We start from the raw sequence: 25,546 nt of genomic DNA, 5'->3' as shown, positions 1-25,546 counted from the left end.
TCAATCCCTGGTCGGGGAACTAAGATCCCACAAGCCAAGTGGCCAAAAAAAAAAGTTCCCCATAGCTTTACTCTAAAAATATTTTTATTAATAGATATTAAATAAGGTACAGAAGGAAAAGGAGCTGGTGTTAGGTTCTGATTGTTCTGTCCCCTGCTCTTCACCCTAGCTCTTCCCGTGTCTTGCCTATTTTTTTGGGCATTTTCTTAGCATGGGGATCTTCTAACTCCTTGGCCTTGTAATAGTGGGGCGCCACTTCGAGAAGCCAACTGCTCTCAATCTCTAATACCTGCAGGAGGAGAGAAAATCAGCAAGATTCTCTTGTCCATACTAGATTCTGAGATGTGTGTGATTTTTAAAAAGGTTTTCCTTTTCCCTTCGTCTGCAGGGCAAGGGAAATGGGTATCTGGCTCTATCTAATACTCTAGATCCCAACACTCTGTTATATGTTGTTCAAGAGCACAAGTAAGCTAACCCTAAACAAAAGCCTGAACCTAACGACTAAAATACACTCAGGACAAAGGCCACACCTGCTGCTTTCACCATTATTATCACGGCAGCCCCTGAAGCACCGAGACAATGCATTCAGCACTTAGTGAATGAACAGTTAGATCTTAATGGATGCTGAGACAGCTTTAGAATGGATGCCTTTCTGTCTTATCCTACCTTAAACCAAGTTGCTTTCCTCTTTCTCTGCCAGTCCCAGCAACCTGAACCTGGGTTTTTCGCATGCCAGAATACCATCTCCCACACAAGCCACCTGCCTGGGCAGGCCAAGGTGCCCTCACCTGTCTCATGAACTCTTTGGTGGTCAAGACAAGTTCATGGTAGAGCAGCCAGCGTGGCTGTTCCTCAAAGAGGGAAGAGTTGGGATGAATGAACACTGTCTGCTGCTGTTTGACTGTGCGGTAGCCGCTGCGAGTCAACCGTGCTGTGTGGTAGAAGTAGCCAGCAGTGATGGCCTAGAAGCAGGCGGGAAAGGAAGTCAAGGGGGAAGGCCGGTATCCAGGGACCCTCAGCACTCGCTACCTTTTTAGTGCAGGTTTTCACTTCACTTCACTTTGGGAGAACTAGGAAGGTAAGAACCTCCAGGGCCCCAGGAAGAAAGCACAAGGGGAACCCACCTTACCCAGGGAAAGGGGCACGTTCTCAGGTCGCTGGCCCCAGACAAGCTTGCTCCTCAGGAGATAATGGGTGGACAGCAGGAGACTAGACTAAGGAAATGCTGACCTTTCGGACACGGATGTAGTCCCCTTGGCAGGAACTGAGACCAACTTCCACACGTTCCAAGAGCCCTTCCAGCTGCTCCCGCACATCCCGGGCTCGGCGCATGGATCTGAACTGAACAAAGTTCTCATAGCACCACTGGGAAGAGTAACCACTCTCAGCCCACTGTGAAGAGAGGGGAGGGGAAAAGGGGGTGTTAAGTTTATACAGCAGGACCAGAGTCCCCTGTGCCCTCCTCATTCCCATTCACCCAAGCCCAGGGACCTGTGTATAAACATTCAGCAGAACCAGGTGGTCCCCACCGGGGAGGAAGAAGTTGACCCGAGCGTTGTCAGCATGGACGACCTTGTCCTTAGGTCGGTAGAAGATGGAGTTGTTGACAGACAGCATGGCAGCCACTGTCAGGATCTCCTCTGAACAGCTGTACCTGGGGCAGGAAGGGAGAAACATGAGAGCTCAAAGCAAGACAGAGGAACAGACTCGATGAACAGGAAAGGGACTGCGGTGTGATGGATGTCCTCACGCAGGGGCTGCAGGCTGGGCTGATGGCTACAAATCAGAGTGTAGACTGCTTCTGGTGGCAGGGGCGCAGGATGGGGGTCCAGGAGGTGAGGTCAGGCTGTAGATAAAACAGCAACAGGAGAGACGTGCAGGGAGGCAGGGGCAGGAAAAGGTCATGAGGGTTCTGCAGGAAGAAGGTGTGCATTACAGCAGTTCCTTTAAGTTCATGTAATGCCTTTAACTTCAACCATGGCCAAGGGATGGCATTACAAAGTGGTCCCGCCACGGCTGCATCTAAATGCTCTAGTCGGAAACTGGAGGAGACAGTAAGTCTCCAAGCCAGCCCTCCCTCAGCACCCCTCACAGATAAAAAGTCTTCCAATTTTCTTCATGCCCCACATTTTCTACATTCTTGGCTATCTCACCCCTTTGATATCATAACCAAAGACAGGATGGTGTCTTGTGGACCTCAAAAGGGCAATAAGAGTTATCCAACAACTTGTTATTGGTTAAAGAATAATGTGGTGGAGAGAAAAAGGAAGCACACAAAGATGGCCCCAGAGACAGAAGCAGGCATGGCCAGTGTGTGTGCCAGGGGCCCGGCTGAGTCAAGGGCTTACTTCTCAGAGGCCAGGATCATTTTAGACAGCATGGGGTCCACAGGCAGCTCTGCCATCTTTCGACCAGACTAAGGAGAGGAAAGAGAGAGTTGAGGCCACTCCTCCTTCAGGTGTCCCTCCGCCCCTCGAGGGGTCACCCCAGCCCACTGCCCTCCCACCTCACCGTGGTGAGCTCCCCAAGGTGGTTGAGGGCTCCTAGCGCATACAGCTGCTCCAGAGCCAGCAGCAGGGTCTCATATGGCGGGGGGTCCAGGAAATCAAAGTGCATTAGGTCATGGATCCCTGGAAAAGGATGAGCGGGGTTAGGACAGAGTCCTTCGCGTGACCAGTGATGGCAGCCCCACCTGCCCCTCAGAGGACTGGGGAGCCCAGTCACCTAAGCTCTTGAGCAGCAACACGACATTGCCCAGGCTGGTCCTCTGAATCTCAGGCACCGTGGTTTCCTCCAGCTCGTGCTGGTAAGCCCAGGCAGTATACAGGCGGAAGCACTTCCCTGCAGCCACCCGACCCGCCCGGCCAGCTCGCTGATTGGCAGAGGCCTGGAAAGAAAGGACCGTTTGTCAGGCCCATTGACAGTCTGGTGATGGAAAAGAGAAAGGGCGGTATTTCTGCAAGAAATCTGGGGGCTGTGGGTGTGGACCGCTAACCCCTCTGCCCTGAGCCATCCCCACTGCTTCTGAGTTGGCCTGTTGTCCCCCTTGCCCCATGGAGACCCCACTCCAGCCCAGGCCCACCTTGCTGCAGGGTGTGACAGTGAGCGATTCCATGCCTGTGCGGGGGTTGTAGCTCTTCTGCTTACAAAACCCTGGATCCAGCACGTAAATGATGCCCTCAATGGTGAGCGAGGTCTCAGCAATATTGGTTGCCACAACCACCTGAATGAGAGGATGTGGGGTCACCCAGAAACTCCACCCACCTAGTTACCCAGAAAAAGTCATTTCTGGAAGATAAGGAGTGGACAAACGGGGGCAAAGGAGCAGGAGCTGAAGCGATCTGTGACAGAGAGGGGAACAGACCAGCAGAGAGGGGAGAGAGACGTGGGAATAAGCAGGGCATAACAAGGAAAGGAAAGGAAGAGGGTTCAGGGAGTTTTTTTCAGAGATGGGAGTTGAGGGTGTTAGGCTCCTGCCCCATCTTTCCCACTGTTGCTTTCATAATCACCTTCCTATGTTAGTTCCTAAAATAAACCCCCTGATGAGTCTCGCTGCTCTACTCCTGCCCCTGGTTATGCGGCATCCAGAATGGTCCTTTTAAAATGTGAGCCTCTTACATCACTGCCTGCATCCTTCAGTGGTTACCTTCCTACCTGACAATCACAGCCAAGCTCTTTTAGGCCCCAAGTTCTCCAGCCCCTGGCTACCCTTCTGATCTCATCTCAGCACCAGGGCTCCTTGCTTCACCCCTGCCCTCACACCCATTCTCCCAGTGCGTGATTCCCTCCACTTGGTGCACTCTTCTTCCGGATTAGATGTCAGCCTGGCACCCTCCCTTGCCGGGCTGCGGCTCCAGCTTCACTCTTACCTCATCAGACAGGGGGTGTTCCTACACCCTAAGGAAAATACCTTCCTGCCATTCTTTCCCCGCCACCACGACTCCCCTGGATGTGCACTGTACTTCTTCAGAGCCTTTGTCACAAACTGACATTATGTATTTATGTGTTGTTTCCTAACCTATGTTAGTCTAAACTCCCTGAGGCTAGAGACTTTGTTGAGTTCATCACTGTATCCTCATCCCTTAGAACAGTTCCTGGAAAGTGGGAGGAGCTCTGTAAATATTTGTGGAAAGTTACATCTTTGCTCACAGTCCTTTGATGACCACTCACTGGTCTGAAGTCCACACTCTTCCTCCTGCCATCAAAGGCTCTAACCACCATCCCTTTACTTTGCCATGTGAGCCTTCCACTAAGCCTGCTAGATTACTCTGACCTCAAACACCCCTTAGGCTTTCCTCTGATACTCCCCCAGCATCTTCCTTAAAGATCCAGTTCAAATCCTGCCTCCTGGCAAACCCAGACCCTCCCTTCTCATTGCATCTCTGCCACACTCACTTTCTGGACCATGCATTTGACTGCCTCTCTGTCCTTGCCATTGTCACTCTCTCACTCCAGCGCCAGCAGTGAGGGGCTGGCTGACTGCCACCCAGCCTCGCAGCTGTGCCCAGGACACACCTTGCACAGGGCAGGGGCATTCTTTCCTTTTCTCCACTAACTGCACGAACCATAGGGGATGATGAATGTGGGCTTCTCCAACTGACCTTCCGTGCCCCTGGGGGCGTGGGCTGGAAGATCCGCGCCTGCATGTCGGAAGGCAGGTTGGCATAAATGGGCAGCACCAGGAGCTCCCGGATCTTGGAGCCCAGGCGGCGGCAGCGATCCTGGAGCATCTCGCAGGCAGCCTCGATCTCCTCCTGGATTTGGGTGGGGAGAGCAGCACAGGACCCAGAGTCACTCAGGGCCGACCCGCCAGCCCAGTCTTCCCAGGGATACGTACAACAGCCCTGCCCCACATCGCACCTGTCCTGTCAGGAACACCAGGATGTCCCCGGGGGGCTGAGTCACGTGGATCTGCAGCACGGACACCACACAGGCCTCCAGGTAGTCCGCCTCCGGAGCCTGTGCAGGAGGACGCAGGGTCACGGGAGGGCCACCTGCTCCAGCAAACCCCTTCCTCCCCTCCCAGCTCGACATACACTTCATCCCAGTTCCCCTCAGGACTCTCATCCCTTCCTTCCCTCCAAGGCCAATCTCCTCCAAGGCTCTGCTGCCTTCACACTTAAGCCCGCCCTCCCTGAGGGGGCACCTTGGTGTAGAAGATGTCAACTGGAAACCTGCGTCCAGGGATTCGGAAGATGGGGGCGTCATCGAAGAAGGTGGAAAAGCGGGCCGTGTCCAGTGTGGCTGAAGCCACCAGGACCTTGAGCTCAGGTCGGAACCGCGCAACGTCCTTGATCAAGCCAAAGAGAATGTCTGTGTGCAGGGTCCGTTCGTGGGCCTCATCCACCATCACCACGCTGGGGAAGGAACGGGGGCAGCAGTGAGCCGGGGAGGGTAGGACACTGAGGCCCCCAGAGGAGAGAAACAGAAGAAAGCAAAGAGCCAAAGGGTGAATGTGGGAGGAGGGGGCTCCAAGGAGAGGCCAATCATCCCAGTTAAGACAGACAACAGCAAGTCAGAGAAGGAGCGGGCTTGTGAGTCTACAGCATCTCCCAGCCTGGGCAGACAATAGCACCCACGATCTAACCCCGACTCTCTGGGCCCATCTCAGTGCTAGGTCGGTTAAAACCATAAAGATTCACGAACCAGTGGATAAGTCAGAAAGGAAGACAATGGCCAAACTGGCTGTTGGAAGTGAGAAAACAGGGTGGGAAGGAAGGAGAGAAAAGCCAGAGGTGAAAGGATAAAGGTGCTGAAGGTCGGGAGAGCAGCAGATGGGAGGGAGGCAAGGGTGGCCGTGGGAGCTGGGGGAGCTGTGCGGACCTGTAACTCGCAAGGTCAGGCTCAGAGAGGAACTCCCGGAGAAGCATCCCATCCGTCATGTAGCGCAGGACGGTTCGCTCTGACGTGCAGTCCTCGAAGCGGATGCTGTAGCCGACCTGTTGAGGGGTCCGGGAGTGATGGACAGTTGGGCTGGTGCTCCTGGGAGGGAGGGCCAGGGGACAAGGGCGAGCACCTGGACGGGCAGGGGCTGAATCCCAGACCCAAAGGGCTCCCCGCAACCCTCAGTCGCCACAGGTCTCACCTCATTGCCAAGCTTCACACCCATCTCCCGGGCCACTCGGGCAGCCACACTCATGGCTGCCACTCGCCGGGGCTGGGTACAGGCGATCTTCATACCCTTCCTTGTGTAACCCTGCAGGACAAGAATAAAGAGGAGGCTTTCCCTTTGCTAAACATGCAATTCAGAGAAGCTGGAAATGCAGGCCAGGGCAGAACGGAGGAACAGACAGAAGTCGAAAACCAGACAAAGATCAACAGATAGGATGGCAGATCTGGAGCTCCCAAAGGGTCCTCACCCAGCCCTGGCAGTCCCAGCCTGTTGGGTCATCAGGTTCAGGGCTCTGTGAGATGTGAGCTGAAAAAGGACTGACTGGTTGGGTAGACCCCAAAGCAAGGGCAACAAAGGAAGGCATAAAAGCAGGCGAGGTCTTTTCAGTCCTCATTCCCTGGCCCTGCAGAGGCGAGGCTGGTGGAGCGCGGGGTCGCGATCACACCCACATGCCATCTATCCATCTCCACCTCCTGCCGCCTCAAAGGCACAGCGCGCCCCCCAGGCATGGACCCCGTGGCAGGAAGTGAGAACAGAAACGGGAAAAGGGTGTGGTCCTTCCTTTGAAGGACCGAGCAGAAAAGACTAACGGAGTGAGACGAAAATGGAAAGCAATGACATAAAACCCCACGACAAGGAGCTGCCAGCACAGCTTCGGGTCAGTGGCAACTGAGGGCGTGGCTGCCGTACCTCCTCAAAGAGGTACTGTGGGATCTGGGTGGTCTTGCCCGAGCCCGTCTCGCCTTCGATGATGAGGACCTGATGGTTCGCAATAGCGGCCAGGAGCTCCTCGCGGAACGGGAACACAGGAAGACTGCGGCGCACGGCCTGGATGGACTCCTTCTGCTGGGCCTGAGTGGGGGCGGGCGGGGCCGACGGCTCCTAAGGAGGAGGGAGAGGGCCGTAAGCATCAGGGCCGGCGCCGGCCTCCTCAGGACGTCCCTGTGCCCCCCACTCTCACCTCATCGCCCTGGAGCTGAGTGGCCCGGACAAACTCAATGGTCTCCTCCTCCTCCAGCACCAACTGATACTTGGGCTCCTGGGAGGCAGCATCTCGGGCCCCAAACTTCAGGGATGCTGCCCCGAGCCGGGCCTCCTCCCAGCGCCGCTGCTCCTCCCCAGGGGCGCCGGACTCCTCCTCCACTAGATCCACTGCACGTGCAGGCTACGGAGACAGGGGGACATGGAGACAGGGGGACATGGAGACAGAGCTGCCCTCTCTGCCCAGCGCCCCCTCCCCAGCTGCTACCGCCACAGAGAAAGGCAAGACAAGAGAGGGCAAGCCAAGCCGCCGCCCTAGTCCCCAAAGCCTTCCCTTCCCTCCGCTCGGGCACCTGGGCTGGAGCAGTGACCCCTCGCCTCACCTGTCCTCGGGTCTCCTCGGGCATGTGGTAGCGATTGGTGGCCTCCAGCTTCTCCTGCTCCCCAGCCGCCCGGTACTCCCGGGCCAGATCCCGCACACGCCGCTTGTACCTGAGCTCCCGGCGCTCGTGTCGGCTCAGCTCCACGTCCCCGAAGAGGAACTCCTCGTCGGCCAGCTCGGCCTCCAGGTCTTCCAGCTTCTCTCGCTCCCGCTTGGCCAGGTACTCTCGGCGGGATTTCTTCCTCAGCTCAGGGACCTGGGTCAGGCCAGGGCAGTCAGAGCCTCCCCTCGCTAGAAGAGTGACCCCTTTCCCCTGTCCCCCTAAGAGGCACAACCTCCTGGGCAGGCCGGCCCGGAGAACCTAAAGATGTGACCTCCACCGCCCTTCCCTTTACACTGAACAGCCTAACGAGGAGCCCGACGTAGGGCCCACACGCTGCCTGCCAGCAGCTCGGACGGTCCTTCCAGGCAGCCTCACCATCTTTGCCAACATCGACTCACCAGGATGATTATGTGCATATTTTCTATTCTACCCTCGCTATTTCATTCGACTCAGTGTAAAGGGAGAAAACATGACGATGTGGAGGCAGAGGTCTGCAACTGAAAACAACTGAGACACTCAAAATCTGCCAGGGGCCCTCCCCTCGGGGGCCGAGTGTATCGGGTTGACCAAAGAGTTCATTCCGGCTTTTCTGTAACATCTTATGGAAAAAATGCCAATGAACTTTTTGGCCAGCTCAATACTTAATTGCTTGGTTTTTTTGTTCCATGATACACTAAAATGGAGTTTATGCTCATGACCTGATCTGAGTACCACAATCAAATTCTCCTTCAGCCTGACAGGCACACCGCTGGACAGTACCCGCCCCTCGCCCCACCATGGGATGTACACACCACCACCCAAGAGGCGCTGCTGCTACAGCTATTTAATCTGAGTCTAAGAGAGCTGCAAGACCCAATTTCCACTTTAAAGTAAGCACTGGGACAGAACTTAACACCACAAGATAACGGATCAGATAAATCCAGAATGTAGGACATGCCGTACAAGATAAGACAGAAAGAAAGAGAGAAGGGGAAGATGAAACAAACTGAAAAGACCTCACACTCAAATGCAACGCATGAAACGTGACTGGATTCCAGTTTGGAAAAGCAGTTATTAAAGACATTTTGGGATAATTGAAGAAATCTTATTGTGGGCCGACTCTTAGCTGATACATGAGACCCCTCTTCTTGGCTAAGACAGTGCAATGTGTGAGAATGTCTACAGGCACCAGGGACGTGCTGATGGGATAAAATCCCACAATGTCTAAAACTTTCATATGGTTCAAAAAGGACCAAAAAGCTGCCATTTACACAAACACTGAAAATATTGCACGTGGTATTAGCAATTTTTTAATCCAAAAAGCCTGGATGGATGTTGTTATGCTATTCTTTCAACTTTCCTATTTGTGTAAATTATGAAGATTTTCATAATTGAAAAAGGAAAGAAAAGTTCAAGCAAGTAAAAATACTACATCAGCACCAAGAGACATCTCAGAAGTCTCTGGCTACAGTCACTTTCTGGGGTGTAACCTGAGATGGATACATCGGGGGGACCCGATGGCCACTAAGGCATTGTTAAGACACCAAGAGTCTCGAAATTCTTTGGGGGAAATCTAAGCGTGACTGACATGGGAAGGCCAGGCCTTCAGAAAACTGCAACCCTACCGAGGCTCCCCAGTAACAAGTCTAGGGCATGAATCGTTAAGGGCCCAGTCCCTGTACAGTGAGAAGACCAACTCTGAAAATCAGTGGGTAATCACAAAGCCCAGGGGAGGGGGAGGCGGGGTGGGGAAACGGAGGGATTAGATGATAGGAAGGTACCGGGAGATGGTGTGCACAAGCTCAGCGGTCAGCACATCCCTGGGCAGTGTGACCCCTGCCCTGCCCCTGTCCTCCAGCCAGCCCCTTGACCTTCCAGCTGCCTTTTGAGTACACCTCTTTAAGTCCCAGGAACAGGGAAATACTTCCCTCACTAACATACAGTCTGATCTGATCCTAAGGAGTCAGAGGGTTTCTGGGCCACTTCCTTCCCACTACAGTTTAAGTCTATCCTTAGCTGGCGCCTCAACCAGAGACCCAACAGCCCCACCACACCTCCTCTGCATCTTTCCTCCCTACCCTAACCACTCCATCAGGAAGCCTTTCCCTTTGTCTTCCTGGGCACACGGACTCACCATGGCTTTCCGGTCTTCCTCAGCCATCTTGAGGCGCTTCTGAGCCTCTTCGTAAGCCTAGGAGAAGGCAAGAGTGGTCAAAGTCCCCGTGCCCACAGCCATTCCTGTCTAGAATCACAAGGATCACTCAGATGTTCCCTAGCACAAAGAAATGTACCCCCTTCACTGAGGAATCTCTGTGGTTACAGGTTCAGCAGAGAGCCACCTTAGCCCAAAGACCCAAAGAGATGACCAGACTACTGGAGGCGGCTCCTTGTCTTCCCAGAGATCACTATCTGCGGTCACACCCAACCTCAGATCGGATCCAGGGGTCTGCCTGGGGACTGATGGGAAGTGCTGCTCCAATGCACCTTCTTGTCTGACCGCTCCAGGACGTTGCGAGTCCGATCCTTGTCCCGCTGCCGAACCCGCTCAGCGAATGCATCGCGTTCCTCCAGGTCCTGAAGGCGCTCTCGCTCTGTCCGCTCCCACTCATCCTCCGACTCCGGCTTTTCCGTCTGCTCTTTCTTCTCCCTGCAGCCCACCCCGGAGGATTAACTGAGGGCACTCAGAGGCTTCCTGTTCCATCACCCTCTCGCCCCCTACTTCTGACTTACCCTGTCTTCCTCTTTCCTTTCTCAGAAACTTGTTCCTCCTCCTCGTCTTCCTCTTCCTCCTCACGTTTCTTCCTGAGGTGTTTCCGTTTTTTCCGCTTCTTCTGGACACTGCTCCCAGCCCTGCCCACAGTCTCCTCGCTGCTCTCCTCACTGTCCTCCAACAACATATAAGAGCGGTTCTTTTCCAGCAGGGCTCGGGCCTCTCGCTCGGCTGCCCGAGCTGGCTTTTCCACCACTGCCTTCCGTGGGACCTGTCGGGAGAGAGAGAAGTCAAGGGGATGTAAGCAACTCCTGATCTCTGCCCACCTACTCTGCCCAGTTCCTAATTTAAGGAGTAACTGATCTTAAACCAGCTGTCATTCTGTCTCTTCCCCAAGGCTTCACACCATGTCCATCAGCCCGAATGGGGTCTCTCAGTTCCTAAGCCTATCCCATGCACCCCCTGCTAGGTACTAGAGATATAGGGGTAAAGAGATAAAACTTTCTGCCCTCATGGACTTTACATTCTCACACTCAATTCTCAACTGCTCAGCCTCTGTTCTTCCCGATGACTAAGTCATTCCTACCCAAGGACTGGACAAGGATTGTCCAGATTGTTTTGCAGAGCCCTGTCACGGGCCAGCACTGTAGTGGCCTCCAGAGATACCCTGGTGAACGGATTAACACAGAGCTCCTACCCTCACATCAAGTACGTTCTCATCTTTCACCAAGTGCAAATGGGACAGCCACACCAAGTTATCTGCCATGAACAAGTTCAACACTTTTAGTCTTACTGTATAATTTCTGAGCTCTTGTTCTGCAGGTTACAATTAGATGGTATGAATACAAAGACAAAAATCACAGTCTTGCCTTCCAGGAGCTCACCATTACACCTTTACTCTTCCCCTTTCTTTACCCAACAAACTCCAGATAATCTTTGGGCCTGCTTTTCTCGATCACAGCCACACCACTTCTACCCTCCCACAACACTGCCCACACATCTCTTCTATAGACTCACTCTTCGAAGGGTGGGCAACACCCAGCATCACCCGAAAACTTACAAGATTTGTTAGAAATGAAGAAATGAAGAAACCATCCCAGACCTACCGAATCGGAATCCTCATTTTAACAAAAGCCGTGGATGAATCCTAAACCTGTTTGAGAAACACTGCTCTGTAGACCCTTAGTTCAGTTCAGTTCAGTTCAGTCGCTCAGTCGTGTCCGTCTCTTTGCGACCCCATGAATCGCAGCACGCCAGGCCTCCCTGTCCATCACCAACTCCCGGAGTTCACTCAGACTCACGTCCATTGAGTCCGTGATGCCATCCAGCCATCTCATCCTCTGTCGTCCCCTTCTTCTCCTGCCCCCACCCAAACCCTCCCAGCATCAGTCTTTTCCAATGAGTCAACCCTTAAGCCCTCCTCAACCTTCTCCACGGAAGTGGTCGTCCAGCCCGAAAGTGATAACTGCTTGCAAACTGAGCTTAATTCTCCGTTGGACAGTTAGCCCAAGTGAGCCCAAACTCCGTTGGACAAGTAACCTGGGGGCCCCTCCCCTGCTCCACCCACTTTCCCGCCGCTCCCACGCCCGGTCCCGCCTCTCCCAGCACCTTGTTCCAGAGTCTCAGGGCGAAGTCCCGGGCCGGCCCACTGAGGTCCAGGGTATCGGTGTCTCGCAAGCGCTGCACGAACTCCTCTGCCGAGGCACAGCGCTGCGCGGTACCGATCAAGAACTGGGCCACGTGCCGCTCGCTCAGTCCCAGCACCGAGTGCAGCTCGTCTTGCACCCAGCGCTCCAGCCCCGCCGGTGTCGCCATGGCGACAACACGCTCCCTATTCCCGGCCCTGAAAGTGTCTCCAGCTGCCACGTCGGCGGCCGGGCGGGTCGGGGGCCTAGAGCTCCAGGATGGAGCCTCTGCTCCGGAATGGAGCTGCCTGAGAACCGAGGGGTTCGGTTTCCGATAGTCCAAAACAATCTTCCTGGACCGCTGAGGCCGGAAGTGGCTGCTCTTTTCCGGCCTATGCACTACGGTGGCCGAGCGAGTTCAAATCTCGCGTAATTGTACGCGAAGCTCGGAATAAAACATTTTCATTTCTTCCCCTACTGAATTTCTGTTGCCCTCTGTTGATCATTCGTGAGTATTACACCCATTCATTTCATTCAACTATATTAAGAACCTAAAGTGCCTGGTGGCTCAGGTGGGTAATGGCACCCCACTCCAGTACTCTTGCCTGGGAAATCCCATGGATGGAGGAGCCTGGTAGGCTGCAGTCCATGGGGTCGCGAAGAGTCGGACACGACTGAGCGACTTCACTTTCACTTTTCGCTTTCATGCATTGGAGAAGGAAATGGCAACCCACTCCAGTGTTCTTGCCTGGAGAATCCCAGGGATGGGGGAGCCTGGTGGGCTGCCCTCTATGGGGTCACACAGTCAGACACGACTGAAGCGACTTAGCAGCAGCAGCAGCAAAATGCCCGGTGGCTCAGGTAGGAAAGAATCTGCCTACAATGCAGGAGACCTAGGTTCTATCCCTGGGTGGGGAAGACCCTCTTGGAGGAGTAAATGGTAGCTCACTCCAGTGTTCTTGCCTGGCGAATTCTATGGGCAGAGGAACCTGGCCTACTACAGTCCATGGGGTCACAAAGAGTCGGACATAACTGAGCGACCAACACTTTCAGTGTGGGCCAGGCACAGTTTTAGTACCCAGGGATATAGCAAGGAACAAATCAGAAACAAATCGCTTACTGAATTTACAGTGGCAGAGGGTTGGGGGTGGGGACCAGCCTGACAGAGACAAGATAAAAATATAAAATACTAAGTTATATGGAGCCAAAAATAATGCAAGGTGTGTGTGGGCGCTTGTGGGGTGGGGCATTCAAATTAGAAGATCAGGTCCATGCTTGTTACAGATCAACTAATTAGGAGTGACCTTTGCTAGGACCTTCTGCAAGACATGAATACAGGTTAGGCTTATCAAGGACTCCAGGCAGATGAAAACTCAAGATGTGGAGAACAAGCAAAGGTACCCTCTTTTCTTGGTGCTATCTCATAATGTTATTTTAAAAGATCTGCAAACTAAGAAATATGCAAATTGTATTCTGCTTTTTTTTTCTTTTGCTAACAGCTTGAGAAAGTCACTGGTGTCTGCTTAATTTTAAATAAGCAGAACTTGTTGCTTGACTGCTGTCTGGCCTCTGGTTCTGCTTCATACTTGTACAATTAATTGGATTTATCTGACACTGTGTTGGGAAACTAAACATTTGTTATTCCAACTAACAGCCACAAGTAGTTCCACATCATTGATGTCATGAGTGCACTGTTTTCTGTTTCTGAAATGGACTGTGAACACCCCTGGCATCTCAGAGCTTCTTACTTCTGCTTTCCTGGGTCAAAACTAATTAGGGTCTTTACCTAATTAGCTACTAATGTGAGTACTCTCCCTCCATACTCACACCCTCTCTGAAGTGGCTTATTCTTTTGACACCTTGCTTATTCCCTTGCTGGGAACATATCTGGCATGTGTTTAAAATCAATTTTTCTAATACATTTTGTTTTTAATAAAGGAGGACCTTCCTGTAGTGATAGGACTATATCTGCCATATCTTTATTAGCATGGAGAACTGGAAAAAAAAAATCTGATAAGTAAAATGTAAATATTCCACACGTAGAAGATACAAATTCAGTGAAACAGGAAAGTGTCCCAGTGCCAACTATAGTTGGGCCACAAAGCCATGAATTATCTATGGTTCTTAAAACTTTAGGAATGTAAAACCAGTTGTCTATCAGAGAAGACCCTTTTCAGGAATCTGCCCCTCTGTACTATTTTGCAGCAGTTTCAAGAGATTTATTACTTATAGTCTTGAGTCTTGGAGTAAAATCCCCTGGATTAGCTAGCCACTTCTAATCATACACTCTCTGGCTGCTTGCCTTGCACTAGGCTTCTGGATACCAGAATCTTTCAATTCAGAGTGTCCTTTGCTTCCAAATTTTTATCTCCTTTCATCTGCTCATTCGTCCATTCATTCTAAAGATAATTGTGTGTGTCTATCAGGTGCCAGGCATGGGGATGCTGCAGTGAACCCAGCCGACTGTTTATTATCATGGTATGTCCAGTGTGGTGGATGATCCAACTGTCCTTTCTCAAACCAGCCCTAGACTTAAAAAAATAATAATTTAAAAAATTATTTTCAAATCATTTTAAATAGTTTATTTATTTTTGGCTGCACTGGGTCTTCAATGTGCATGAACTTTCTCTAGTTGCAGCAAGTGGGGGCTACTCTTTGCTGAGGTGGGCAGGAGGGCTTCTCACTGTGGTGGCTTTTCTCGTTTCAGAGCATGGACTCTAGGTACCCGGGCTCAGTATTTGTGGTATACCAGCCTAGTTGCCCTGCAGCAGGCATCTTCTGGAGCAGGGATCAAACCTGTGCCCCCTGCATTGGCAGGCGGATTCTTAACCACCAGACCACCAGGGAAGTCCAAACAATTTTTAATTTAATTTTTTTAAAAAAGAGAGAAAACAAAACAGGGAGTTCCCTGGTGGTCTAGTGGTTAAGATTTGATGATTTCATCATGGAGGCCCAGGATGAGTCCCTGGTTGGGGAACTGAGATGCCGCAAGCTGAGAGGCACAGCAAGAACAAAACCAAACCAAAGCAACAACAAAAACTCCCCAGTCCCTCTCCTGTTGGTCCTTGGAGAGACCAGTGCCAGGTTCTCCCAGAACCCACTCTCCACGGTCAGTGCTGAGCTTCTGGTTCCCTGTCATATTTTCCCCTCCCACAGCCACGGCTGCTTCCTCTTTATGGCTAGTAAGAAGGTGAGAGAGGCCTGGAATGAGGAACCCAGAACCCACTCCATCCTCCCCCACCCCCATTCCCTTTTTCAAAAGAAAGAGAAGCAGCAGGAGAGTCGGAGAGAGCTCCATTTTATTACAGAAAATAAAAACGAAAAACAAAAACCCAGGCAACTGAGAAGGAAGGAGACACGGGGGGAAGAGAGTTGAGGTCCCTCATGACTCACCTCACACCCTCCTCGCAATTCAATTCAATTGTGAACCACCAGGAGGAACAGAATTAAATAACTAGAGGGGGATACAGAGTCAAGATTCCCAGCCTTCCCTCTTCGGGGAAAGTGAGACACGGGAATACTGAGCAAAAATGGAGGAAGCCGTACCCCGGGTCCCCCCAGTACGGGGACTTCAGGGGACAGGGAAGAGGATTCTACATGGACACGCAAGTAGGCGTGGCTTGTAAACCCAGGACTTTGGCAGGTGGGGCTGGGGATGGTGGGGGTGGGGGGCTGTAAACCAGGCTGTAGTCAAGAGAAGCAGCAGGAGCTGTAAACAAAGGGGCAGGGACCTAAGGAACAGGAGGGAGAGGTGCTGGAAATGCAGTGGGGGCTGGGTCTCCCTGGGAGATGGGGGAGCCTCCAGGGGGCAGGAAGGAGTCAAGGAGAGCGTACCCTGCCCGTGGAGATGGCAAGGGTGCTCCATCTCTACCCCTGCCCTGTGAGCTCTGTGCTCCTCCCCAGGACTGGATGGGGGTTTAGGATCACCTAGGAGGCACCAGCGTGTCTGAGGAGGGTGGAAACTGAGCGGTTGCCTCTGCCCCCAGAAACAGGAAGAGGAAAGTAAGGTGAAAGATGCTGGTTGCCCTTCCCTGCCAGGCTCATGTTGAGGGTCTCTGTCTGTCTGCTCTGAACCTTCTGGGCTCCAGAATCTTCAGTTCCAGGAAGGAGGGAGGTATATCTCCGTGTTGGAAGAGGGTCACCTCCGGCAAGACTCATCTGTGCAAGAGGAGGTAGCAAGGATAGAGGATGAGAGAGGGTCTCCATCTCCCGCCTCCCCACCCACTCCCCACACTGAAGGCCAGTTGGCATGCAGAAAATCTTATAACATCTCCCACATCCTGAGTGCCTCTTGCTACTACTAGTAACAGCAGGATCACTCATTTCATTTAGCCTGGATTCTCTGCCAGCCATTCTCATAACTTGTTTAATCTTGCAATAACCCCAGGAGAGGTTAAGTTATTCAATGTCCAGCCGTAGTTCCTAAGTGCTTCCCCAAAAGTTCTTAACCCTCTCAACAATTCCAAGAGGTGGTTATTATTAACCTCATTTCAAAAATAATAAACTGAGGCCAGAGGTCAAGCAGTAACACCACAAAGTAAGAGACAAGATGGAATTCAAACTCAGGCCTGTCTGATCCAAATCCTGTGTTAACTACACTGTAGTGCTCAGAAAGAGTCGTGATTTAGAAATGTGGAGATCTTATGTGCCCTTTGCTTTTCAGGACCTCAGTTTTCCCATCTGTTAAAAGGAACTGTGAAAGAGGAGAGTGAAAAAGTTGGCTTAAAGCTCAACATTCAGAAAATTAAGATCATGGCATCTAGTCCCATCAGTTCATGGCAAATAGATGGGGAAACAGTGGAAACAGTGACAGACTTTATTTTTTGGAGCTCCAAAATCACTGCAGATGGTGACTGCAGCCATGAAATTAAAAGATGCTTGCTCCCTGGAAGAAAAGCTATGACCAACCTAGACAGCATATTAAAAAGCAGAGACATTACTTTGCCAACAACGGTCCATCTAGTCAAGGCTATGGTTTTTCCAGTAGTCATGTATGGATGTGAAAGTTGGACTATAAAGAAAGCTGAGCACCGAAGAATTGATGCTTTTGAACTGTGGTGTTGGAGAAAACTCTTGAGAGTCCTTTTGACTGCAAGAAGATCCAACCAGTCCATCCTAAAGGAATCAGTCCTGAATATTCATTGGAAGGACTGATGTTGAAGCTGAAACTCCAATACTTTGGCCACCTGATGTGAAGAACTGACTCATCTGAAAAGACCCTGATGCTGGGAAAGATTGAAGGTGGGAGAAGGGGACGACAGATGAGATGGCTGGATGGCATCACTGACTCAATGGACATGAGTTTGAGTAAACTCAGGGAGTTGGTGATGGACAGGGAGGCCAGTCCATGGGATCGCAAAGAGTCGGACACGGCTGAGAGATTGAACCGAACTGAACTAAAGGAGCTGTTGGGCTAGAGTCCCGGCCAAGCTCCTTCCAAGCGCCAACATTAAATCCCCCTTCCTCCTGAACTGCAGTGCCCGCTCAGACCAGCAGGCGGCGCCAACGGGCCGGCGAAGTCTGCGCTCACCCACTATCAGGGCCTTGGTGCGGAGCCCGCCCTGAAGCTCTGGCTGCAGCAACAGCAGCTCCTCCTCCTCCTCTTCGTCGTCGGCTTGGGCCGCTGGCGGACTGGGGGCGCTGGGGGCCTCAGGCTCTGGGCCCAGCTCTTCTAGCACCGAACTCTCCGAGGGATACTGATACGTGGTCTCCAGGGCTGTCTCGCTGAAGGAGATCTTGAGCTGAGGGTGGGAGAGAAAGCAGGGAGGAGGCGAGGTCAGACGGCAGGGTAACAGGTGCAGGACCACGGGGAGTGGGGACTGGGTTTGGGCACGACTCGCTGACTTTGCCCGCCCCAGCCACTCTGGAAGCCAGTTTTCCTTTCGGTACTCGCTACTCGCTGGCCAATCCCAGATTTCCCCTCTTCAATCATATCGTTTGAAAAACATTGACTTTGGCCTGAGCTTCTGCAGGGGCCTGGGTAGCAGGAGTGAGGAACCCAGGATCAAGGCTTCTGCATTTGGAGTGTGGGAAGTGGAAAGGTAAAGAGAAATTAAAAACCTGGATATAAGTCCTGTGATCAGAACTGAGTCTTTGGGCACCCTGGGAGCAATGGGGGAGCTCTCCAGGGGAGGTGAGAGCTGAGTTTCCTGGGTAGGAAGGAGCTGGCTGGGAGGGAGTCACAGGCAAAAGCCAAGTCAGGCACATTGGTTTCCAGAGCCTTGGTCCCTTACTGTTCAGGGGAGAACCCAGGACCCTGAACACCAGCCCTTCCCACCTCACACACTCCTCTCCTGCAGCTGAAGTGAGCCCCCAGGAAAGGGTCTTGGCTCTGACAGGGGAGTGGAGACCAGCAGAAAAGCCAGAGGACCCAAAACCCATTGAGATGATAAGCCCAAGTCCCTGAAAGCGGTAGCTGCGGGGGAGGTGACAGGGCAGAGAGGAAAGTCCAGGCAAACACAGGACGGGGGTGGAGATTGCACCAGAAGGGACGTGCAGTGACAGAGACAGGCGACCAGAAGGAATCTGGAGGGGGCAGAAAATCCTCGGAAACATACTGGAGCAAAAGCCGGCGAGCCCCAGCTGTTCTCACCACCTTTTTACCCTTCCCCTCTGCCCTCCTAAGAAGCTCACGGGGAAGGGGCAGGGTGGGATTAACTCTAGAAGCCAAAGCGATTAAGGAGACAAACAGGAGGATTCCATGTGAACTGCTCAGAAAGGTCCAGAGGATCTCCTCGGGCCCTCTCCAGCATCCGTTGGGGAACCTGGGGATTGGGGGCCCTGCATCCCCGAATCTCTGCATGAACTGGCGTATGAGAAGAGAGTAACCCGGATGGTGGCTGGACAGGTGGTTGCTAACACTTGGGTCCCCATGGGAAGCGAGAACTCAGAGACGTGTGTGCGTGTGTCACTCTCTAGGTCCAAACCTGGCATGGGCCCACCTCTCTGGGAACAAAAGCCAGAACCTGGCCAAGGCCTAGGAGGGGCTCCAACGTGCCCCTCCCCACTCAACACTGTGCATCCTCCTCCACTCCAGCCACATGGGCTGTGAATTCCTCCAGGCTCACCCCAGGCATTCTTACCTCAGGGGCTTTGCACTGGCTGTCCCCTCAGCTTAGAATACTCTTCCCCCAAATATCGCTGTGGCTCCCTCCCTTTGGATCATGCTATTATAAAGTCGTATTTGCTCCTCCCACCATCTGGCCCTCAAAGTTCCATTTGTCCCTGTCCTAATTATTTCCCATAATCACTTAACCACCTTCTAACCTAACCTACAAAAAGAAAGTCGCTCAGTCGTATCCAACTCTCTGGGACCCCATGGACTGTAACCCACAGGCTCCTCTGTCCATGGAATTTTCCAGGCAAGAATACTAGAGTCGGTTGCCATTTCCTTCTCCAGGGGATCTTCCCGACCCAGGGATTGAACCCAGGTCTCCTGCATTGCAGGCAGATTCTTTACCTTTTGAACCACCAGGGAAGCCCTAACCTACCAGAGGATTTACATATTTGGTTACTTATTTTTGATGCTGTCAATAGAAGCATGGAAGTTGCTTCAGTGGGTAAGGAAGGCTCCATTCATCCAGATGTCAGATGGCATCCCAGCAGACCAACCCTGGGGGAACACTCTTGCCGGGCGGGGGGGGTGCGGTGCAGGCCAGCCTGCACACGGTCTACCCCCAGTCCGCGTCTGTGGAACAGCCAGCTGGTACAGTTGAGGGACAGGAACCAGACCCCTTATATCCTAACTTCTCCAAAGGAACCACTTCTCCTGCTGACAGGTTTACCCAAACTTCTGGGAACCCACTTCTGTTTTCTTTTCATGTCACCTTTTGAGATAACGAGCTCTATAGTTTATTACCGCTCTGGCAAAAGGAGCCATTTTATTTGCTCTCTGACCATGTTTGTCTCTCCCCCAACCCTGCTTTTCTCACCACCCCCCCAACTTCTGACTGGGCTTCTCAGGAATGCACAGCCTTCATGGGGTGTGTGTGTTGGGGGGGGTGGGTACGGACGGGTGACTCACTCACTCCTCTCTCATCAGCTATATAAGGTCACGAGGGGGCTGGGGAGAGGAGGGGCTGACCTCCCAGCCAGAGGGGCCTCTGGGGACGGGCACGGGCCATGGCCCAACCCCTGGGCTCCGTGGCAGGGCTGGGGCTTCTTTCCCGGTGGCAGGGAGACCTTTGATGGAATTAGCCTGCAAACAGGAGTTATTTAGGGAAAGGGGAACAGTGTTAGATGGCAGGGTCCTCCTATCCCTGATCTGATAGGCAGGGCTGGACATGCCCGTCCCTGATGAGCAGGGTGCAGGGAGAGAGGAGAAGGCCTCAGGGAGAGCTGAGGGGAAAGTGTCTGGGCCCAGAGAACTCTGCACTGCTTCTTCCCCACCCCCACCCGAAGCAGCTGCTTCCTTATTCTCTCACCACATCCTGAGCACAGTTCTGGCCAGGCCCATGGCCCCATGTTCGCCACTCAGCCCCACCAGCCTTCCGGCCCCCACCCCAGGCTTCCTGTTTGGGCGATCTGCTTCCGGCTCCCTAGCTCCCTGACCTAGGACCTAGGACCTCCCTCACTCTCACAGGTCCTGCCCTGCACTCAGTCCCCAGCCTTTGGGGCCCAGACTTCATGTCTTCCCCTCTTTGTTCCTCCCCAGAGGCACAAGACAGCCTCTACTGTAGGAAGTGACTTCTCTGAACATCTCACCCTGGTTATTCCTGACCTAGTTCCTTGCCCAGCCCGGAGGCAAAGGGGTCACCTAGCAGTCCGCTCAGGACAGACCCAGGGTCCACGGCTCTGGGATGGGAGCTTAAGCTTCATGTGAAGATGAGCTGGGGTCTCCAGTGACTCCCGACCTTTGTGCTTTCCCACTGACACCGAGGACACCAAAAACAATCTGAGGATGACACACACGGGATGAGGGCTGGAGATGTTAGATACAGAACTTCTCTTTCCTTGGAGATTTTCAAACTGGAAACTGGTGTATGGGGGCAGGAGCTGGGCCAGCGCCAGGGTAAGAAGTCAGCTTGGCTGTTTCCAACTTCCCTGCACTGCCTTTTTTCCAGTTTAATCTCTGACCTTCTGCTGGCCCCAGTCCCTAACCCTGCCCTCGACTCCCATTGTGCTCTCTGCTCTCAGCACAGTGCCTCCAAATTCACTTCTCTTTCTTTCTACCCCAAGAGGAGGGAGAGGCCAGGAAGAAAGGGGAAAACCAACTGCTGAGCCAGTTCTGGGGAGGGAGGGGACGCCCAGGGAGGAAGGACTGGGAGGGAGTGGTGGGGCGGGGAGTATTTTGGAAGAGGAGAAGGCTTTTCTTGTCCCAAGAGAGAAGGGAGCACTGTCTGAAGCCGTGGCCCAGCTGGGGATGTGCAACCCCGAGGTCACCCACTTCAAATGGCCTCTGTGTGCATCTCTCCCATGGGGCAGACTCGGGGTTCAAAAGCCTTCTCTCTGCTCCTTGGCTAGCCCCTGTTCCACTCCCCTCCCCCACTATCCTAGGATGTCCCCACTCCGCTCTGCAGCCCCCCCTTCCTTGGGTCTGTGAGATGTTCCTCCACTCGCTTCTCCCTGCCATTTCTCCCTAAAACCCGAACCCCTCTGCCTCCCCAGGCTTCCTACCCCAGCATTCTTTTGCCCACTTTTGCCCTGCAGACCCTGCCCCCATAGATTCCAGGCTGTGGCCTCAATTCTGGTCTCCCACCCAGATGGGCTGGGCTGGGTCAGAGACTCGGGAATGGAAAGCATGGGGGGGTGAACTCAGAGCCTGAGGGAGAGAAGAGTGAGGAGCCTGGGCACACCCTGAGAGAGACACACCCAGGACAGCGAGCCTGATTGCGGAGCAGGCTCCTTGGGCTGGGAAATGAATGGAAAAGAAGGGCCACAAGAAGGAAGGGTGTGTGTTCAGGGGAGGAAGGGTGGCAGCAGGAATGAACAAGAATAGATGAAGACAAGGATACAGAGGTATAAAAAAAGGGAGAGAGACAGGAGTCCACAGAGCAGTGATGGGGGGCTGGCCAAGAAGTCTGGGTTGGCTGCTCCCTACCTGTTTGTGGCGCCTTTCAGGGGACCCCTTGACAAGGCAGCTGCGGCTGAGGCGGAGGTAGCCCCCCAGAACCAAGATCTCCTCGGCAGTCGGGTACCGCTTCTTCCCAGCCCCAGGGACCGCCGTGTCAGCTGTGGCTGGGGCGGCTGGAGTGGCAGGGGCTGCAGGGGGCGCGGACCGCCGGGGGTTGACTGTGAAGGTGTGTCCGCTGCGGCGGGGGGCCCCCACCCCTGGCCCTGCCTTCACCCCGTAGAAGAGCCGGCTCATGAGGGGATCCCCAAGGGACTGGGGGGCAGGTGGGGCTGGGGGTGGGGGAGACAGAGGGGCTGCGGGTGGGGGCCGGAGTTCCCCTGCTTCCTCTTCCTGCCGTCTAGAGGCTCCAGTCCCGGCGTCCTCTGGGGAGAGGGGGGAGGGCGCAGAGCAGCGGTCCTGCAGGGCGCCCAGAGGCCTGCTCTGAGCGCCCGCCTCCTCCTTCTCAGCCTCTGCACCCAAAGGACCCACGTGCTTCTCAACAGACTCTGGAGTGTCTGGTTTCTGGGGCTGAGGCTCTGTGTCCCTGGGTGTCCAGTCTCGGGCCTTCCCAGAGTTCAGGGTCCATTTCCATCCTTCCGGGGGCCGCAGGCCCCTCTCGCCATCCTCTACGGGGCTGGGCCTTTCTTCTGCTCCCTCTGGTCCTGCAGAGCGACTGTCTGGAGCCTCCCTTGTTGGGGTCTCTGACGACGCTGTGGTCCCTTCTGGGTCCATTCTTGGAATCGGCCTCTCGTCTTTTCTCCCCCATTCCTCTGAGCAGTCTTTTCTTTCTTCTCCTGAACTCGGCCTCCACTCTGATGCCTCCAGTTGTCCCAAACTCTGTCCCGGAGACTCTTTGGGGTCAGGCCTCCATTTATGGGAGTCTGTCAGGCCCAGCTTCTGGTTGTCAGACTCTTCGGGGCTCCGTTTACTGTCCACCACCTCTGTTCTCCTGGGGCTTTGTTCTCGGGGCTCTGCCAGTCTCAAACTCCGCTCAGGAGTTTCTCCAGGGCTCAGCCTCCATTTCCGCACCTCTGACAGTCTAGAGCTCCTGTCTCCAGCCTCTCCTGGGCTCTGCCTCCAGTCCCGAGACTCCAAAGGCCTGGGGCTCGACTCTCGAGCGCCCCCTATCCCCAGCCTCTTCTCTCTGGCCTCCCTAGGACTGAGCCGCTCTTCCCTGGACTCTCTTCCCTTGGGGCTGGGATCCCGTGTCTCCCCGGGGCTGGGTCTCCGCCCCCGGGTCTCCAAAGGTCCAGGCCGTTTGTCCGTGAGTAGCTCTTCACTCCGCTGCTGTTGCTGCTGCTGCTGCTGCTGCTGCTGCTGCTGGCGCTCTTGCCGGATAAATCGGTTCTGGTGCACAGGCCCAATGGCCTCCAGGAGGACAGCAGACTCGTCTGGGTTTGGAGGTCCAGCCTCCGTAGTCCCAGGCGCAGGGCTAGGCTCCCCAGGAGACAGACCAAGCTTGGCCCGGCGGCGCTCCAGAAGGCCCCGCTTCCAGGCTGGCATCTGCGACAGCCGCTCCCGCTCTGCCGTCTCACGGCCGCGAACGGCTGCCTCTTCCTGCCGGCGCCGGGCTAGCAGCTGTAGCTTCCAGTCTGGGATGGTGGCCATGGTCGCCTTGGGGAGGGTGGGGGAACGCTGGGGGGCAGAGAACAGGAAGGAGAGGCTCCAGAGGGGCCCAGGAGGTGAGAATGGGGGTGGGGGAGAGGAAGCAGGGGGAGAGGTGGGTCACAGAGGAGCTGAGGGTGAGGACAGTAGGAAAGGGGGCGGCGGAGGGGAGCAGAGAAAGGGGAAAACCTGAGAAAGTGAAGAGGAAACTAAGAGCCAGGTGATGGGGTTGGGGGAGGTGGGTCGAGAGGAACAGTGGAGATTCAGGGCAAAGAGACAGGAGTCAGATTTGTGGGTACAGGTTACTGGGCATCAGAGACAGTCCCCAGGTTGTGAGAAGAGGGAAAAACGAAAGAAGCTGGCACGAGGGAGAAGAGAGAAGAGAGGCTGGGGGTGAGCGGGGCAGGATCCGACCGAGGTTGCCTGACCGCTACCTCAGGAGCGGCGGGAGTGGGAAGCGAGGTCAGCGGGATCCCCGGCGGAGAGGGGGCAGTGGGACCTGAAGGGGTGTCGGGAAGGTGGGAGGGCGGAGAGTGGACAGGTCCAGGGGAGAAGGGGGAATCGGGGGCAGAGGGGCGAGGGAGCTCGGCGGCTGTAGCCGGGCGAGTCTCGGCGCGGGCCCCGGAGGTCCGGGCTCCCCTTCCAGCTCCGCTTGAGCCACGCCTCTCAGACCCCCCAGCCCCCACCCCTCCGCCCTGCACTCCGCCCCGGGGCGGGCCAGGGGAAATACCCTCCCCCGGGGACTTTCGGAACCCGGCGATCGGAGCTGCCAGCTCGTTCCCAGAACCCTGGCGTCCACCCCCCACCAACCCTAACCCGGTCCGGGCCCCGCCGCCGGCCTCCCCCACCGGCGATGCCCCGGGGTCCCGGGCGAGCGAGCGCCTCAGGCGTACGGAGCACCGGCTCCACACCGCTTCTCTCCGGAGCCGGCCAGTCTCGCGCCGGGGTCTCGGCGCTCATGGAACCCCGACCTCGCCAGCCGTCCCCACCCGGCTATGACCGCACTGACGGGCAATCTCGGCACAAAGAGAGGAGAGGCAGCCCGAGGTCCGCGCCCGGGACGGAAGGGAGGGGACACCCCCTCCCCAAGTCTGAAGCCCCTGGGTCAACTCACATGCCGCGGGGCTCCCGGGGGAGGGGGTGCGAAGGAGCCTGACGTCCGGAGAGAGGAGGAGAGAGGAAGAGGAGGAGAGAGGGATAGAGGGAGATCCGGGGCAGGAGGTGGGGGGGGGCGCGGGGGGCGCGGGAGGGGGGAAGGGAGGAGAAGGGGAGGGACGGAGACAGACCCGGGGGCCGAGCGGGGGGCGGCCGCCGCTTTGTCTGAGGACAATGGGGAGAGGGAAGGGGGCGCTGGGCGGAGCCGGGCGCGGGGGCGGAGCCTCGCTCCCCGGGTCCCCCGCGTGGATCCTCGGCCCCGGGACTCCTGTTTTCCCGCCGCGATCCCCGGCACTCCGCGGTCCTTCCCCAGGGCCTCTCACGCGGCTGCCGCCCGGTAACCCTGGACAGCCCAGGTGTCCAGACCCCCACCCCCAGCTAGCCAAGCCGGGGCGGCGGCCCGTGACTCAGACCCCTCGAGGGACTTCGGGAGGAAGCGGCAGCTGCTCGGAGCCGGGCCCGCCCTTCCCATCTCCTGCCGCTCCTCCCCACGCTTTTGCCTTCCCGGGCCAGCCTTTGTTACCGTGGGGGCGCTTGCGGGGCCCGTGGGGAGGGGGCGGCCACAGGAGCAGGGCTGGGAAGACAACGGTTTCGGAAGCTCGCTCCCTTACCCGAACCGTCTCCCCACTCTTCCGTTTCAGCCCGTCCCCCACCCGGGTCTGCAGCAAGGAAATTGGGAGATTTGGAGGAAGGGGGACCGGGTGCTCCGGGAAGGGGGTGGAGGGCTGGGTGCGCGGGGAGTGGCCGCCGCCCAGCGGTCACCAGAAGGCGCGGCCGATGCCCAGACTCCAATGTAACTCGCCTTTCCCAGAGCCAGCCCTGCAGCTTTGAGAGACACTGACA

General features: G+C 55.1%; 2 protein-coding genes and 1 long non-coding RNA gene across 5 annotated transcripts; 1 reads left to right on the top strand and 2 right to left on the bottom strand.

Moving 5' to 3' along the window:
* Positions 1-66: 66 nt before the first annotated feature.
* On the bottom strand, positions 67-12,238 carry DHX16 (DEAH-box helicase 16). Its single transcript, XM_004018975.6, has 20 exons — positions 11,876-12,238; positions 10,288-10,538; positions 10,042-10,204; positions 9,692-9,748; positions 7,477-7,731; positions 7,074-7,277; positions 6,803-6,994; positions 6,086-6,196; positions 5,824-5,939; positions 5,147-5,357; positions 4,861-4,959; positions 4,602-4,754; positions 3,083-3,223; positions 2,725-2,887; positions 2,512-2,630; positions 2,349-2,416; positions 1,492-1,654; positions 1,231-1,392; positions 789-962; positions 67-289 (listed from the first exon to the last, which is right to left on the bottom strand). Exons 1-20 carry the CDS (start codon positions 12,080-12,082, stop codon positions 161-163), a joined length of 3,138 nt encoding a protein of 1,045 aa, XP_004019024.2. The 5' UTR covers positions 12,083-12,238; the 3' UTR covers positions 67-160.
* An 817-nt stretch (positions 12,239-13,055) lies between these two features.
* On the top strand, positions 13,056-17,962 carry LOC132658259 (uncharacterized). Its single transcript, XR_009597622.1, has 2 exons — positions 13,056-13,289; positions 16,556-17,962. It is a non-coding gene; the product is annotated as an uncharacterized LOC132658259 (long non-coding RNA).
* Positions 15,175-25,387, bottom strand: PPP1R18 (protein phosphatase 1 regulatory subunit 18). Of its 3 annotated transcripts, XM_027958865.3 has the most exons (4): positions 24,663-25,387; positions 21,932-23,578; positions 17,423-17,633; positions 15,175-16,050 (listed from the first exon to the last, which is right to left on the bottom strand). In XM_027958865.3, exons 2-4 carry the CDS (start codon positions 23,549-23,551, stop codon positions 16,031-16,033), a joined length of 1,851 nt encoding a protein of 616 aa, XP_027814666.2. In that variant the 5' UTR covers positions 23,552-23,578; positions 24,663-25,387; the 3' UTR covers positions 15,175-16,030. The 3 variants fall into 3 exon arrangements, with proteins under 3 accessions (XP_027814666.2, XP_060259318.1, XP_060259319.1); XM_060403335.1 differs by having other exon boundaries at positions 15,175-17,633; XM_060403336.1 differs by having other exon boundaries at positions 15,175-17,633; positions 25,315-25,387.
* Between the last annotated feature and the right edge of the window lie 159 nt (positions 25,388-25,546).

The sequence above is a fragment of the Ovis aries genome, chromosome 20, assembly GCF_016772045.2.
Source record: "Ovis aries strain OAR_USU_Benz2616 breed Rambouillet chromosome 20, ARS-UI_Ramb_v3.0, whole genome shotgun sequence".
Classification (NCBI taxonomy): domain Eukaryota; kingdom Metazoa; phylum Chordata; class Mammalia; order Artiodactyla; family Bovidae; genus Ovis; species Ovis aries.
This window is presented reverse-complemented; position numbering and strand designations above follow the sequence as displayed.

Coding starts and splice junctions, on each gene's coding strand:
- DHX16 (XM_004018975.6), bottom strand. CDS start 12,082: ATGGCGACACCGGCGGGGCTGGAGCGCTGGGTGCAAGACGAGCTGCAC. Junction 6,197..6,802: donor CACAGTACCTCTTTGAGGAG/GTACGGCAGCCA, acceptor CTTGTCCTGCAG/GGTTACACAAGGAAGGGTAT. Junction 2,631..2,724: donor GTTGCTGCTCAAGAGCTTAG/GTGACTGGGCTC, acceptor ATCCTTTTCCAG/GGATCCATGACCTAATGCAC.
- PPP1R18 (XM_060403335.1), bottom strand. CDS start 23,551: ATGGCCACCATCCCAGACTGGAAGCTACAGCTGCTAGCCCGGCGCCGG. Junction 17,634..21,931: donor CTGAAAGGCGCCACAAACAG/GTAGGGAGCAGC, acceptor TCCCACCCTCAG/CTCAAGATCTCCTTCAGCGA.